Source organism: Aotus nancymaae, unplaced genomic scaffold (genome assembly GCF_030222135.1).
Source record: "Aotus nancymaae isolate 86718 unplaced genomic scaffold, 86718_ANA_hifiasm-v0.15.2.pri h1tg000039l, whole genome shotgun sequence".
In the NCBI taxonomy this organism is placed as follows: domain Eukaryota; kingdom Metazoa; phylum Chordata; class Mammalia; order Primates; family Aotidae; genus Aotus; species Aotus nancymaae.
Window position 1 is genome coordinate 7327109 of NW_026988453.1, and position 15057 is coordinate 7342165.

At 53.0% G+C, this 15057-nt stretch overlaps 1 protein-coding gene across 1 annotated transcript; it reads right to left on the bottom strand.

Annotated features, from left to right (window-relative positions):
* Positions 1 to 1709: 1709 nt before the first annotated feature.
* On the bottom strand, positions 1710 to 14515 carry REN (renin). Its single transcript, XM_064360191.1, has 10 exons — positions 14374 to 14515; positions 10496 to 10628; positions 9464 to 9587; positions 8388 to 8506; positions 7212 to 7408; positions 4869 to 4877; positions 4182 to 4301; positions 3703 to 3844; positions 3332 to 3430; positions 1710 to 2068 (listed from the first exon to the last, which is right to left on the bottom strand). The coding sequence occupies exons 1-10, from the start codon at positions 14469 to 14471 to the stop codon at positions 1907 to 1909; spliced, it is 1203 nt and encodes a 400-aa protein (XP_064216261.1). The 5' UTR covers positions 14472 to 14515; the 3' UTR covers positions 1710 to 1906.
* Between the last annotated feature and the right edge of the window lie 542 nt (positions 14516 to 15057).

A 15057-nucleotide genomic window follows, 5' to 3' on the forward strand; every position in this document is an offset into this window, starting at 1 on the left:
GAGAAGGGGCCCTTTCCTATTTCCCCAGTTACCTCTTTGGTCTATCCTGGAACCTCTCAGCCACAAGGCTCCTATGCTTACTGCTGTCCAGAATCCAGCTCTGCCTAGCACAACTTCTGCAATGATAGTAATGTTCTATATCTGTGCTGTCCAGTTCCATGACCACTAGCCACATTGATTTTATTCCATTTTAATTAATTTTAATTTTAGTGTAAATATCCACATGTGGCTGCCATATTGGACAGTGAAGGAGACATGGGGTCGTGCCTGCCTTCTGAAGGTCATGGAGCCCCGGGATGGAGCTGGAAAAGACCCTGGCCTCCAACACTTCCTTTGCAGTGAGAAATTACAGCTACGCAGGACAAGAGAACATGGAGAATCAGCGGGAGTCCAGGGTCTGGAAGCCCAGGCTTGGGTTCTTGGCTCTGCACAGGGACTCTTGCAGGGACTCTTGCAGGGACTCTAGAGGTACTGAGGGCCTGGTTGGGCCGTTCAGTGCCTCATGGTTTTCTGTCAAAAGAGAGGTGAGCAACTGTGGTGAAGAGAGATGCCTTCCGTGGCTCCAAGTGGATGCTGATTTCTCATTCCCCGAGTTACACATGCCCCCAGACAGCCCAATAATAAGAGTGAGAGAAGAGACTTCAGCCTGAGGAGTCTGGGTGGACGGGATGGAGGATAGCAGTGTGTGTGTGCACCTGTGTGCTTGTGCACGTGGCCCTGAACCAGGGTGTGTGAAGCACTGTACTTGTGACAGTACCCACTGCTTGTGATAAAGTGGAAAGCCCCCAGGACCCGGTTCAGACAGACTGGGTTCCAGTCTTGATTCTTCACTCTTTCAGTATTCTTCATTACTCGAGTCTTTTTTTTTTTTTTTTTTGAGACAGAGTCTTGCTCTGTCACCAGGCACCAGGCTGGAGTGCAGTGGCGCGATCTTGGCTCACTGCAACCTCTGCCTCCCAGGTTCAAGCAATTCTCCTGCCTCAGCCTCCAAAGTAGCTGGGACTCCAGGCGCACGCCACCATGCCCAGCTAAGTTTTGTATTTTTAGTAGAGACGGGGTTTCACCATGTTGGCCAGGATGGTCTCCATCTCTTGACCTCGTGATCTGCCTGCCTCGGCCTCCCAAAGTGTTGGGATTACAGGCGTGAACCATCGCACCCGGCCACTACTTGATTCTTGACTGAGCAATCTTGGGCAAGGCCTTCCATTCTCTGGGCCTCAGTTTCCCCACCTGTAAAGTGGAAGTATTGCCCGGATCTCTGGTGTTCTATGGTTTTAGGTGGTAGTGCCTTAGACTGCCTGTGTAAATGGCTACATGGGGCAGGGGCAGGGGCAGTAAGGAGAGTGGAGGGGAGTTTTGCAGGGACAAGAGGCAGGGCTGACTAGCTCAGCAGAGCAGAGTCTGAACTCAGAGCTGGCTTCTGTGAGCTGGGAGAACTTTCTGACCCACAGTCTACTGCCACAGCAGTAGCCTTGGTCCCTGAGGGACTAGAGGGGGCTTGGTGCCGGCTGTCTTCAGGCTTCCCACCCGAGGTTATGTAAACAGCTCCACCTGAGTCCTGTTGATGGCCGATGGATGGCATCATCCCTGCACGCAGGGACCTGTGGACAGCATGAATGTGTAGCTTGTCCGTGTCACTTTCCTGTCCCTACATGATCACGCAGCCCCTCCCTCCATCCTAAACCCTAGTGAACCCAGATGCAACAGGCTGTGAACATGAAGCCTTTATTCTGTTTGTCTTCAAAGCAGGGAAGGGCTGGTGCAGGAGTCAGGGCACGCCTCCAGCAGGAGCTCCATACCTGGTGCCTCCATGTGATGGCATAAGCCCAGGCAGAGGGGCATTCCAGAGAGTGTTCCAGCTCTGGGCCAGGGCTGAAGGCAGGGCCTGCCTGGGCAGCAGAGGGCCTCAGCGGGCCAAGGCAAAGCCAATGCGGTTGTTACGACGATCAAACTCTGTGTAGAACTTTCGGATAAAGGTGGCGCCCAGGGCCCAGGTGGGTCCAGTGGGTGGTGGGATATCCATGGCGTGGATGGCCAGCGTGCACAGCTTTTTACTACTGTAGGATTCCTGCAGGAAGGGGGAGAGTTTCTCCTTACCCAGCACCTTAGCATTCTCCTGTCACCTTGCCTGATCTCAGCAGCTGTCTTCGGTCACATTCCCTCTTCTTGCCCCCTCTCCCCTAGCCACGCGGAGCCTCCCTCACAGTCACATTCCCTCTTCTCGCCCCCTCTCCCCTAGCCACGCGGAGCCTCCCTCACAGTCACATTCCCTCTTCTTGCCCCCTCTCCCCTAGCCACGCGGAGCCTCCCTCACAGTCACATTCCCCCTTCTCGGCCCCTCTCCCCTAGCCATGCGGAGCCTCCCTCACAGTCACATTCCCCCTTCTCGCCCCCTCTCCCCTAGCCACGCGGAGCCTCCCTCACAGTCACATTCCCCCTTCTCGCCCCCTCTCCTCTCCCCTAGCCACGCGGAGCCTCCCTCACAGTCACATTCCCCCTTCTCGCCCCCTCTCCCCTAGCCATGCGGAGCCTCCCTCACAGTCACATTCCCCCTTCTCGCCCCCTCTCCTCTCCCCTAGCCACGCGGAGCCTCCCTCACAGTCACATTCCCCCTTCTCGCCCCCTCTCCTCTCCCCTAGCCACGCGGAGCCTCCCTCACAGTCACATTCCCCCTTCTCGCCCCCTCTCCTCTCCCCTAGCCACGCGGAGCCTCCCTCACAGTCACATTCCCCCTTCTTGCCCCCTCTCCCCTAGCCACGCGGAGCCTCCCTCACAGTCACATTCCCTCTTCTCGCCCCCTCTCCCCTAGCCACACGGAGCCTCCCTCAGTTCTTGGCCGTTTTGCTCCTCGTGGACTGCACCACTCCTGCATTTAGGTCCCGTGCTAGATGCCAGGCAAACAATGCATCAGGCACCATACTTCCTATAGGAGCCCACAGTTTGCCTTAGCTTCTGAACCTAGACAAGCTCTTCAACTTCTCTAAGCCTATTGATGATGAAAAGAGGATCAGAATATAGGAGCCTAAGATTACCGGGAGCATTTGATGAGAAAATGGAGATCAGGGAACAGGCCCAGTGATTCCCAAACATGGCCACACATTGGAATCACCTGGGGAGACCAAGCCCCGGATACCACTCCTAGAGGTTCTGATTTAATAGGTATGGGATGTGGCCCCGGTACCAGGATTTTTCAGAGCTCTCCAGGTAACATGCACAGCCAAGTTTGAGAACTACGGTTCTAACATGATCCGAGCATTGTAATCTTTCCCCCTTTGGGGGTCTCTGTCCAGCCTTCCTCCCTGCCACCGAGGGGGGCCCACTCGAACCTCACCTGAAATACATAGTCCGCGCTGGTGAGCGTGTATTCTTTGCCTCCCAGGTGGAAAGAGATGTCGGGGAGCGTAGGGCCCTCGTTACACTTCACGACATACTGTGGTGGGGGGCAAAGGGAGCCTTCTTGAGTGTGGAAGGCATCTCAGCAGACAAGGGGTCCTGCACTGGTGGCCTGGACTCTCTGCTGGAGAGGGCTGGGCACAGTGCCCCTCTCCATGGGTGACCGGCCACACGTGTGGAGAGTGTGAGGCGAACAAGCGAAGGCCTGAGATGGCCTCATTTGCGACCTCGTGCTGCCTGGGGGATTTGTGAGCGAAGACCAGGTGGCGCTCCCCCCACCCGCAGCACCTTCCCTCTTTGGCTTCTTACATCAAACAGCCTCTTCTTGGCCCCCAAGGCCTCCATGAGCTTCTCTATGGAGCTGGTAGAACCTGAGATGTAGGATGCACCGGTGTCCACCAATGCCAGGCAGCCGTCTTCACAGAGCAAGGTGGACGACCCCACAGACACCCTGGGGGAGGCCACAGTCGGTCAGACAGACAGAAGGCCGATGGGGCACCTCCAGGCTGCATGTCCTTCCTGAGTGTGGGTGGGTGGGTGGAGACCACGCTGGTGGCCCATTGAGGCAGTGAGTGGAGCGGGGAAGGCACTGTCGCCCTCCACTGCTTCTCCCCAGGTCCCTCCCTCCCTCTGTTCCCCAGGCTGGACAGAGCAGGCAGAGAGCAAATGGTGGCTGTGCTTAAGAAGTGACTGCATTGGAAAGAGGGCAGGATGCCCCTTCCCCACCCTCCGCAACCCCAGTGACAACAGCAATTTTTGGAGCCTGCGGAGTGTTGAGGATTTCTGACCCCTTCATTGGAATCTGCCAGAGGCCAGTCCTGATGAGGTTGATATAGTGGAAATTCCCTTCATAATGCTGTGGGTCACTGCCTCCCAGCACAATCTGTCCTCCCAGCGATTGGGAATTCCTAAAGGAAAGATGAGAAGCTCTTGGAAACCCACAACCTCCAGGACTCAGGGACTCAGGCAATCGGGGAAAGTTGGGCAAGGGTGCAGGGCAGGACAGGACAGAGGGCTCTAGGGCAGAGGCATGTGGGACAGCCAGCCAGCTCGGACTGCTGCTGGGGAGCACGCAGGCCCTACTGCTTCTCTGCCTTTCTTGCACCTCCCCAAGCCCAACCAGAGGGTGTTCCAGGGTAGTCCAGCTTTGCCCCAAAAAGCGTCCCCAGAGAGGTCACAGAAAAGGAGCAGGTCCAAGGACAGCGAGTGGATTGAACAAGACACAAATGGACGCCCCTCACTCGGGGTTGGGTTGCTGCTGATTGAGCAGTGCATGGGGGGGGACTCTGGGGAGGCTGTTGGGTGTGGGGTGCGGGGGGTATGGAGAGAGCTGGAAGGAGGGACAGAGAACTGCGGGATCTAGCAGAGGCTGGGCTTGCTGATGTGAGTTGTGGGCCGGTGGTGCGTGTGATTCTAGGTCAGGTGCTCAGGGAATACTGGAAGGTCACAGCCATGTGGAGGTTCTTTCTCCTTACTCGGAATCTCTGCAGAGAAAGAGAGACAGCAGAAAGGAAGCTTCATTTTACGCAAGCCTCAATCAGCCCTGCTGTTTGGCAGAGTGGGTGTTATGTACTCTTCGCTCTTCAGGCAATGGAGTCACCAAGAGGTGAAGTCTCCTGCCTGAAGTTACCGAGGCCATGAGTGAACAAGTGTGGCACTGGAGCCGGGCTCCTGGTGCCCAGTCTGGAGCTGATTCCCCTCGCCTTCCTTTCCTCCACGTTGCACTTGGCTCAGGGACTACCGTAGGCCAATTCTCCAGGGCATGCATGTGCGTGATGTGTTTTTCCAGAATTCATACTAGAATTCACACATGCATGATGTGTGCATGGGTGGGTAGGTGTCCATATGTTATTTTGTGCAACTGCAGACTGCTTGTGTTTCTACAAATTCGGAATGCATGCGTATGTGCCAGCACAAATTCCCTCCTGCTCCTCTCCCAAGACTTCAGGATCTCTCCAGATGTTCCCTCCTTCCCATCCCAAGGTAAAGGAAGAAGCCAGCCCTCTCGTCCGAAAGCCTGGCTTCTTCCTGTCTGCTGGATCCTCCTCTCTTCCATGGCCTCCAAGTTCCGGTGCCCCCACTTTGCTCCTCCTCGTTCCACATTTTTAATCTCTTTCTTTCCATTGGCTTCTTCCTCCACCTACGGGCATCACTCGAGCGTCCTCTAGCATTTTAAAACACCCACCCTTCCTCTCCTGCTCTGGATCTCACCCCACACACCACCCCCATTCCCTTACCCACTGAATTTCCCAGGGCAGCCTACATCTCATGACCTCCACTTCCTGACACCCACGTCTGCCTCTTAACTGCTTGCCATCTGGCCTTGTCCCCACCTCCTCTAAAATGCTCTTCTGAAGACCACCCCTGACTGCAGAACCACCAATTGGCTTTTTCTCAAGGCCTCCCTTTCTATCACCAAACCAGAGACTCCTCTCCATTCACTCTGAGATGTCTCTGGACTCTGATCCTCTCCCCTATTCTTTTTTTTTTTTTTTTGAGATGGAGCCTCACTCCGTTGCCCAGGCTGGAGCATAGTGGTGTGATCTTGGCTCACTGCAACCTCTGCCTCGCCTCAAATGATTCTTCTGCCTCAGCCTCCTGAGTAGCTGGGACCACAGATGTGTGTGACCACAGTTGGCTAATTTTTGTATTTTCAGTAGAGACGGGGCTTCACCATATTGGCCAGGCTGGTCTCAAACTCCTGACCTTGTGATCCACCCACCTCAGCCTCCCAAAGTGCTGGGATTACAGGAGTGAGCCACTGAGCCTGACCTCCTTTCCTCTATTCTTTTTGCCACTGGCCTTGTGTTCTCACCCTTGTGATTTTTTTTTTTTTTTTTTTTTTTTTTTTTTTTTTTTGAGACTGGAGCTCACGCTGTTGCCTTAGCTGGAGTGCAGTGGCACAATCACTGCTCACTGCAACCTTAACTCCTAGGCTTAAGTGATCCTCTCGCCTTGGCCCCCCAAAGTGCTGGGATTCAGTCGTGAGCCACTGCTCCCAGCCCCTCTTATCTCCAACTCATGCCATCTTCCTAAGCCCAGCAGTTTGGAGTAAAGCCCAACTCTCTGCAAAAGCTGACAACAGCTTCCCCAAGACTGGCTGAACTGCATATAAGCTCAGCCTAGAACTGAAAAGCGTCCATGGTTTTCAGCACCACACTCGCTGCCTGCCTGTGACACTCATTACGTTGGAATATGTCTTGTCTTCCCTGTTAGCCTGTAAGCGCTATGTGGGTAGAGGAGTATGGATTCCGCCTGATCAGTGTTCACTGCTGTACCCCCAGAGCCTACCACAGTGCTCGGCACACGGCACTTACCGAACTGATGAGTGAGCACACAAATGAGCGATCTAATGGATAACTGAAGTTGGCTGTCTCTGTGTGGGAGGAGCCATGGCCCTCACAGGCAGGGCTCCAGGTCACAGAAACACCTTATTTTCCATCACCCCCACCTGGCATCTCCTCTTGCTCCAGAGTGGCACTGTCTACTAGAATGTCATACCATGCTGGGAATGTTCTCTATCTGCACTGTCCAAGACCATAGTTACTGACCACCATGGCTGCTGAGAATTTGACGTGTGGCTAGTGCAACTAAGAGCCACCTGTTGAATGCTTAATTCGTGCTTAACTGTACCTAATTAATTTGAATTTCAGTCGTGGCTTCCGTATTTGCTAATGCAGCTCTAGATACGGATTAGCTGTCACCTACCCACAAACAATTCTGGCCCAGACTCTCTTTCCACTCCCCAGCTCTTCTCCCCTCCCCTCCGCCACCTCAGCCCCTGGTGTCCCTGGAGTCCCTGGGGTCCCGGTCCCCACCTGTTGTAGTAGAAAGAGAAGACGTCCTCTTTCAGCACCCCTTGGGAGATGATGTTGTCGAAGAGAGGGGTGACCCTGCCAATGGCCTGTTCAATGAAGCCCATGCCCACAACCCCATCGAACTCGGCCAGCATGAAGGGTAAGGCGGGCATCTCCGTGACTTCTCCAAATGTCTGTGTCACTGTGATTCCACCCACCTGTGGGAGGAAGGACCAGAGGAGGCCAAGCCCACTGCCCACTCCTTGGCCGGAGTCTGGTCTGGGCTTCTACACTAGGGATCCCAGGGGCACACATGCTCCAGGGTACAGAAATCAAGGTAAGAGTATTTCCTAGACCCTGCACACACACACTCTGTGCCAATACACATCTCTGCTGCGGAGCCCAGAGAGAGCTGGAGTTGACCAGGGATTGGACAGCAGAGGTTGAGAGGGTGGTCCTGCCAAGCAGCAAAAGAGAAGCTGCCGAAGCTCCCCCCACCCCGCCAGTGCTCTGGCTTTCATGCCTGGCCGTACTGGGTCTTGGCCTTCTCCCTTATTATGAGCAAAGTGTTTCTCCAGCACAACCAAGCTTGCCCTTCTTCCTCCTTTACACCTGAGTTCACAGAAAAAGGGAGGGAGGCAGGAAGCACCCGGATTTCCTCTCAGGTTCCGTGTGCACCCCTCCCCTAAGTGATGGAGCAGGGGCTGAGAAACTCCAGAATGAGGAAAGGGTCAGACATGGGCCAAATGAAAAAGAAAAGCAGGCCTTGACCCAAGTCCCAAGGTCAACCTCAACTGTGACCTTAAAACCTATGCCTGACCCTAAAACTCGCCCTGCCCCTGCCCCTGGATTTCAGTGTAAGGTGTAGCTAAGAGCCCAGTCAGAGCTGCTGAACTTGGACAAGTGACTTGACTGCAGCCGTGGGGCTCCGGACAAGCCCTGCATTAGATAAAGTTAAGTTAAATGCAAAAGCCTCCGTAAGTCACCCAACGGTGAGCCCGTAGCCCAGGCTTGCTCCCCAATAGGTACTGCTATTTTGTAGCTCCAGTGAGATGCGGCAGAGCGGGGTGTTCCTCAGCTCCCCAGGCTTCAAGTGGGTTGCAGTGCACCTCCCCCCAGGTGTGGGCCCTGGAGGGTCAGGAGAGGCCTGGGAACAGAAGGGGTGGGGGGCACATGACCTAGGGCGGCCCCACTTACAGTGATGACGTCCTGGCTCAGAAAGCCACTGACCGTTCCTGTTGAATAGCGAATGGTAAGTTCCGTCCCGTTGTGCTTATAGCTGGAGGAATCCGAAGCATCGAAGAGCTTGTGATACACTGGCAGGGGAACACAGGCTCAGGTTTGTCCAAGAGTGGCCCAGACAGGGGGACTCAGAGGCGGGGCGCATTGTGGGTATGGCTGGTGTGGCTTAGGACTTAGCTTAGATGCAGGGATAAGTGGCCCTAGGGTCAGGAGTCTTGGACTATGTGCTTCATCAATCAAGAACTGGCTTTCTTGGGCCACCCCTCATGTGCCCATACCTCGAGAATTTTGTCCTAAATGAAGGAATTTTTTAAAGTAGTCACTACAGCGATAGCACCAGAGAAGATGCTGCGCACAGAGTAAGTGCACAATAAGAGGTTGTTGATTAAGACTAGGGATGGAATCTGGGCGTGGTGGCTCAGGCCTGTAATCCCAGCACTTTGGGAGGCTGAGGTGTGCAGGTCACCTGAGGTCAGGAGTTTGAGACCAGCCTGGCTAACATGGTGAAACCCTGTCTCTACCAAAAATACGAAAAAATTAGCTGGGTGTAGTGGCAGGAGCCTGTAATCCCAACTACTCAGGAGGTTGAGGCAGGAGAATTGTTTGAACCCAGGAGATGGAGGTTGCAGTGAGCCGAGATCACACCATTGCACTCCAGCCTGGGCAACAAGAGCCAAACTCCATCTCAGAAAAAAAAAAAAAAAAAAAAAAAAGACTAGGGGTGGAAGAGTTCTGAGTTCCCGGGATGGGATTGAGAATTCAGTCCTGTCTCAATTTCAGGAAGACTGGAGAGTGGCCTTCTGGGTGGCCAGGGGTTCTTGGAGCTTGCCTTTTTTTTTCTTTTACCTTGGTGGTTATATCAGAAAAATGGGAGACATCTGCCTCTCTCCCCTAAGTGTCAGTGGGCACAGAGGCAGAGAGGAAGCTGCTCCCTTGGTGGTAACGGGGATGGAGCTGGGTGAGGGGCAGGATTGCTCATGCACAGCAGGGCAGGGGGACTGGGAAGAGGCACCGTGGGTCTTAGGTCTCACCACAGGCAGTGTAGAGACGGCTGCACTTGGAGGAGGGCACCCAAACATTGGAAGAACCGGTGTCAAAGACAACTTTGAAGGTCTGGGGTGGGGTGCCGATGCCAATCTCACCATAGTACTGGGTCTGTGGGGGTAAAAAGAAAGAGAGGGCTGGAGGGGCTTAGGGGAGCTTGGGTCTTGGGGTCTTGCCTGGCCCCACTCTTGGCTCTTGGGAGGAGATTTGGCCCAGGTGAGGTCCTGTTGCCTCTCTGGATTTCCATTTTCCCGCAGGAACTGCTAGGAGGCTTAGCATCATCCCTTGGCATCCCAGAAAGTGAGTCTCAGTAAGACAAGAGGGTGAAATAAAAACATTGAGAATGAAGCAGGAAGCGACCTTGACCCTTGAGGATCTGCCAGGGCAGGAAGCCCGCTTTGCTAGGCCAGGTCACAGAAAACCCCACCTGAGTCACACACCCCTTCCCACCCACCTGTGACACCCGGGCTGAGGCCTGGGCTGAGTTCCAAACCTAACCCTGCCCCTGACTGGCTCCTGAGTGCCTTCCTGTCTTCTGTGCTCAGGACTTCCAGCTGGAAAATGGGATTTTTTTTTTTTTTTTTTTTTTGAGATGGAGTTTCGCTCTTGTTGCCCAGGCTGGAGTACAATGGTGTAGTCTTGGCTCACTGCAACCTCTGCCTCCCGGGTTCAGGCAGTTCTCCTGCTTCAGCCTCCTGAATAGCTGGGATAGCAGGCATGCACCTCCACGCCCGGCTAATTTTGTGTTTTTAGTAGAGACAGGATTTCTCCATGTTGGTCAGGCTGGTCTCCAACTCCCGACCTCAGGTGATCCTCCTGCCTCCACCTCCCAAAGTGCTGGGATTACAGGTGCGGGCCACCGCACCCGGCCGAAAGTGGGAGTTTCCTAGGGTGTTCACGTGCTCCTCAGTGCCTTAGTCAAACACAGCGTGGAGAGGGTGGGCCCTGTGGCAAAGAAGGCCCTAGGTCATGAGGGAAAGGAGGGAGAGAGAGAGCAAAGGGCTGAACCAGGCACTCACGTCCATGTAGTTGGTGAGGATCACAGAGGAGGTGACGTTGAGGAGGGCCATCCTCTCAGGTCCAAGCCTGGCCATGTCCACACCTCGTTCCTTCAGGCTTTCTCGGATTGAGGGCATTCTCTTGAGGGAGATCCTGACCCAGGGTGGAGGAGGCACAAATAAAAAGGTGTGTACTTGCACCATAATGATAGGGTCCTCCAGGCCAAACCCCTGCTTTAGTACAAATGCCTCTAACGCCTCTAATGCAGCCACCTGGAAATCACTTCTGTCCCTGAGGGCCTCTGGAGCATTTATAAGAGTTAACGCTTGTCAAGAGTCAATTCAGAAGAGTCAGCTGCCCTGGGATTAAATAACCCTGAAGTGACTTCCTTCCATTGTCTAATTTTGATTAGACAAGGCCATTTGTTATGGTTACCGTTCGTTCATTCATTCATTCATTCATTCATTCCATAATCACGTGCTGAACAACTACTTTGTGCCTCACTGTGCTGGAAACTGGAGCTAGAACGATAATGATCTGACTGCCTTTAAGAACTCGAGCTGGCGGGAGGACAGACAGGAAACAGGCACAGACATTCCCTCTAAGGAGATAAAGGCCAGGGAGTGCCCCTGTCAAAACCGGAGGCTGGTGGGGAGACAGTGCCATGGGAGGCCGCTAGGTGGCAGCAGATGCCCACAGCCGCTGAGAGGTTTCCAGGACACCTGGGGACAGGCATCCAGCCAGGGCTGTGGTGGAGTGGACCCCCTGAGCTGGGTTGGGCCTAGAGAGATGCCAGCATCTCCAGAGCACCATGCACCTCGTCCTTGGAGAGATGTGTCCCAGTGTCTTGGCTTCTTGTCCAGATGTTTTCCCATCACCTTTGAGAGGCAGAATTAAAGAGACCTGGGAAACTGATTACACTGAGCTACTACTGAATGAATGCACACCAACATTGTACACACACCCATGCAGACCGCATAGCAACTCTGCACACTAGCTGTCATCCGTTTTATAGATGAGAAAATGAAGGCTCACAGGGATGAAGGTGACTCAGAAATGCTGGAGCAGGGATTCAGAGCATGTCTCGGCCCTATTTCCCATATAGGGTCTCCTGAGTCCTGACATAAGGGCTGTTTGCCAAAACCCAGAGGAAGATGTCTCCAGCTGTTTGCCAGAAGGTGCCAGTTAGCTCTGCAATAGACTTTCCCATACACACGGAGATTCCCTCTTTCTTCTCAGCGGCTGGTCCTCCTATACTTACGCTGCCCTTTCCTTCCTACATCCTTCCTGCATCCCGTGCGTTCTACTCACCCCCATTTTGCCCATGAACATGAACGCAACTTTTATGCCTAGCAGCATTGTACTGTAACAGAAATGATTTGTCATCTTCCTATCACAGTTTACTGTTACCAACGTATTTTCACAATCATCATTTTATTTGATCTCATGAGGTAGATGATTTTATTACTCCCACTTTACCGATGGGAAAATGGAGGGTCAGAGATCTGACCTTAAAGAGGTTGGATTTCCCGCTATTTACTCCAAATAAACAGCCTATGCTTTGGACTTGTTTTTGCCGTTTCCTTTTCAGAAAATTCTTTCCTTCTCCCCTTCCTTTTCCCCCCAGTTTTTTAATTCTTCAAGGCCCAACATGTGCCCCCACCTCCAGGAAGCTTGCCCCACGGCCTCCAGCCCACACTGGCCTCACCTTTCTGTTCTTCCTTGGGTCTCACAGCCTGCACTCTACAGCTTGTGGAACTGGCACCATATGGTGGTGAAGACAGTGGTTGCAGGGGGCATGCATGAATCCCCTTCCCACCTGTGTGATTCTGAGAAAGCTACCTAACCTCTCTGGGCCTCTAAGCCTCCATTAACTCCTTTCTAAAAATGGGCCTAATGGTAGTCCCTACCTCAGAGTCACTGTGCAGATGAAACCATGTGCCCACTGCTCAATAAATGTAAATTGTGAGTGTGTATATGCACACGTCCACCTTGAGAATGGAGCTCATTCATTCAGCTGCCCCAAGTACCTCACATGATGTTCTGCACAGAGCAGGTAGCAGAATTCCTATACTTCTGTTTCAAAAGCTGGATTCCCTCTCCAGCCCTTGCCCAATTCCATTCTGTTTCTCTTTTGGATGACAACAGGGGAAGATGTTTTTACTTTCCTCTACCTTATCCTGGGGGTGATGCTGCTTTGAAGCACCCATCCTCTTACCCCATGCTCACAACTCAGCAATTATTCTCTGAAAGCCACAGAGCAAGGGAAAGCAGCTTTGGAAGCAAAAGGCCCGGTGTGTGTTGAGGCTCAGCCTCTTACATTTCGCCTCCCTGAGCCTCAGCGTCCTCATCTGCAAAGTGGGAATGCTGAATTGTTGGGAACATGACTTGAGATGAGACATGTAAAAAGATCCTGTGAAACCCTAAGCATTTTGTAGGCTTAGCAAGTATTACCATGATTAAAACGTGCCTTCCTACTTTCAGTACTACTGGTCACATCTGCTGTCCCCAAATTGAAAACGCCTTTCTCTGTGAGGCCTTCTCTCAAACACTGCCTCTTCCCCTTCTTCAGTCTTTGGTTTTTTGCTTCTTTTTGGTTTTTAGATAAGGTCTGGCTCTATCATCCAGGCTGGAGTGCAGCGGCTCAGTCTCTGCCCACTGCAGCCTCCACCTCCCAGGTTGAGCCGATCCTTTCACTTCAGCCTCCCAAGTAGCTGGGACTACAGGTGTGCACCACCACACCTAGCTAATTTTTGTATATTTTGTAGCAACAAGGTTTCACCATGTTGCCCAGGCTGGTCTTGAACTCATGAGCTCAAGCGATCCACCCACCTCAGCCTCTCAAGTGCTGAACGTACAGGCATGAGCCACTGTGCCCAGCTTTCTTCTTCAGTCTTAACGAATCACGTGTTCCTGTGGGGCCTGGCTTCTACTGGAGGCCAGGGTTTTCTCCTCCTAGCTGTGGGCTGCCTACAGCCTTGCTTTTGATATTTGTAAGAATCCATCCTGTAGTACTAATAGTAGCTGGGCTCTTAAAACGTGCCCAGCTTTCTATGTCTTATCTCATTAAATCCTCAAAGCAGGCACTATTGTTATCATCCTTGTTTAAATGGTAAACTGAGACTTGGAGAGGTTAAATAACTTGCCCATGGTTCCAGACCTAGTTTGTTTTGCTAGTGAAGCAAAATTTAAATGAAGGCAATCCAACTCTATAAACTTTGCAATTAGCCACGATACCACGCTGCTTCCCTGGTAGAGTTAACTGTACTCATGCCCTTTGTTTTGTTTTTTTTTTTTGAGATGGAGTCTCACTCTGTTGCCCAGGCTGGAGTGCAGTGGTGTGATCTTGGCTCACTGCAACCTCCACCTCCCGGGCTCAATCAATCCTCCTGCCTCAGCCTCTCGAGTAGTTGGGATTACAGGCGCATGCCACCATGCCCGGCTAATTTTCGTATTTTCAGTAGAGAGGGGTTTTCCTCATGTTGACCAGGCTGTTCTTTAACTCCTGACCTCAAGTGATCCTCCTGCCGTGGCCTCCCAAAGTGCTGGGATTACAGACATGAACCACCATGCCCGGCCACCCATACCCTTCTTAATAGTCCTTAGTAGTCAGGCTGTGAGCTCCTCAAGGGCAAGGGGCGTGTCCTAATCATTTCTGAGTTCTTTACAGTGCTTAGCATGGTGCTCTGGGCAGGAAGCAAAAGACACAGCTTCTAGACCTGACTAGTAGTGCCACTTATTTATTGGGCAAGTCTCTTGACCTCTCTGAATAGGTCCATGCCTCCCTATCCAGCTGATTGTAAGGAGTGAATGACACCACATATGGAAAAGCCAGAGTGTTGGGAAGATGGGAGCCCTGCACCCCTCCCACCCCTTCTCTGATTGCGTTACCAATTACCGTTTAAAGGTGGTGGTGTCTGTTGGGAGACCGAAGGTGCAGGAGCCCCAGAGCAGCAGCAGCAGTCCCCAGCGAGGCATTCCTCTCCATGCATCCATGCTTCCCTCAGTCTGGTGCTCTCTCTGAGATCCGCGGAGGTTCTGTGGCTCCCTTAGCCCTTCTTCTTTTATACACGCCATGCATGGGGTGATTGCAATTCTGCTCTGTCCTGATTTATTACCCTGGGGCAGATGGCAGGGCAGCCAGCAATAAATCTCACTGTGGGACAGAGCTAGGTGGGTGAAGGGTACCCAGGTTTCCAGATGTGGAGCAGAGGGGCTGGAGGAAGGAGAGCTGTGGGAAAGCAGTCTTGTGCACAGTGACGCTAGCAGCCCTCTATCTGGCATGGCCCTGTGACCCCTTGAGCAGGCAGAGGCTGATGAGAAACAGTACTGTCAGGGCCAACATCAAAACTGGGACAAGCATAGAACCTAGGTTCCCAGCTCCCCAGCCCAGACCCATCCCCTATACCCTAGAAGCTCCATCCTCTGTATTAACTTTGGCTTTGTCCCTATCTGGCTTCTCCCAGGCTACAGATCAGTTTTTCCATCTAGAACATGGATGAATCTTCCTGAATGGTTTCTTGGTGGGAGAAGCAACAGCAGGTTTAATTGTGAGAGTGGAGGGGCCGGGTGCCATGGTTCA

What these genes read in the sequence shown, in the direction of transcription:
- REN (XM_064360191.1), bottom strand. Translation starts at nt 14,471, where the DNA reads ATGGATGCATGGAGAGGAATGCCTCGCTGGGGACTGCTGCTGCTGCTC. An exon ending in TGGCAGATTCCAATGAAGGG is followed by an intron (nt 3,845 to 4,181) that starts GTCAGAAATCCT and finishes GGCCTCCCCCAG; the next exon opens with GGTGTCTGTGGGGTCGTCCA. An exon ending in CCAAGAAGAGGCTGTTTGAT is followed by an intron (nt 3,431 to 3,702) that starts GTAAGAAGCCAA and finishes CCCCCACCACAG; the next exon opens with TATGTCGTGAAGTGTAACGA.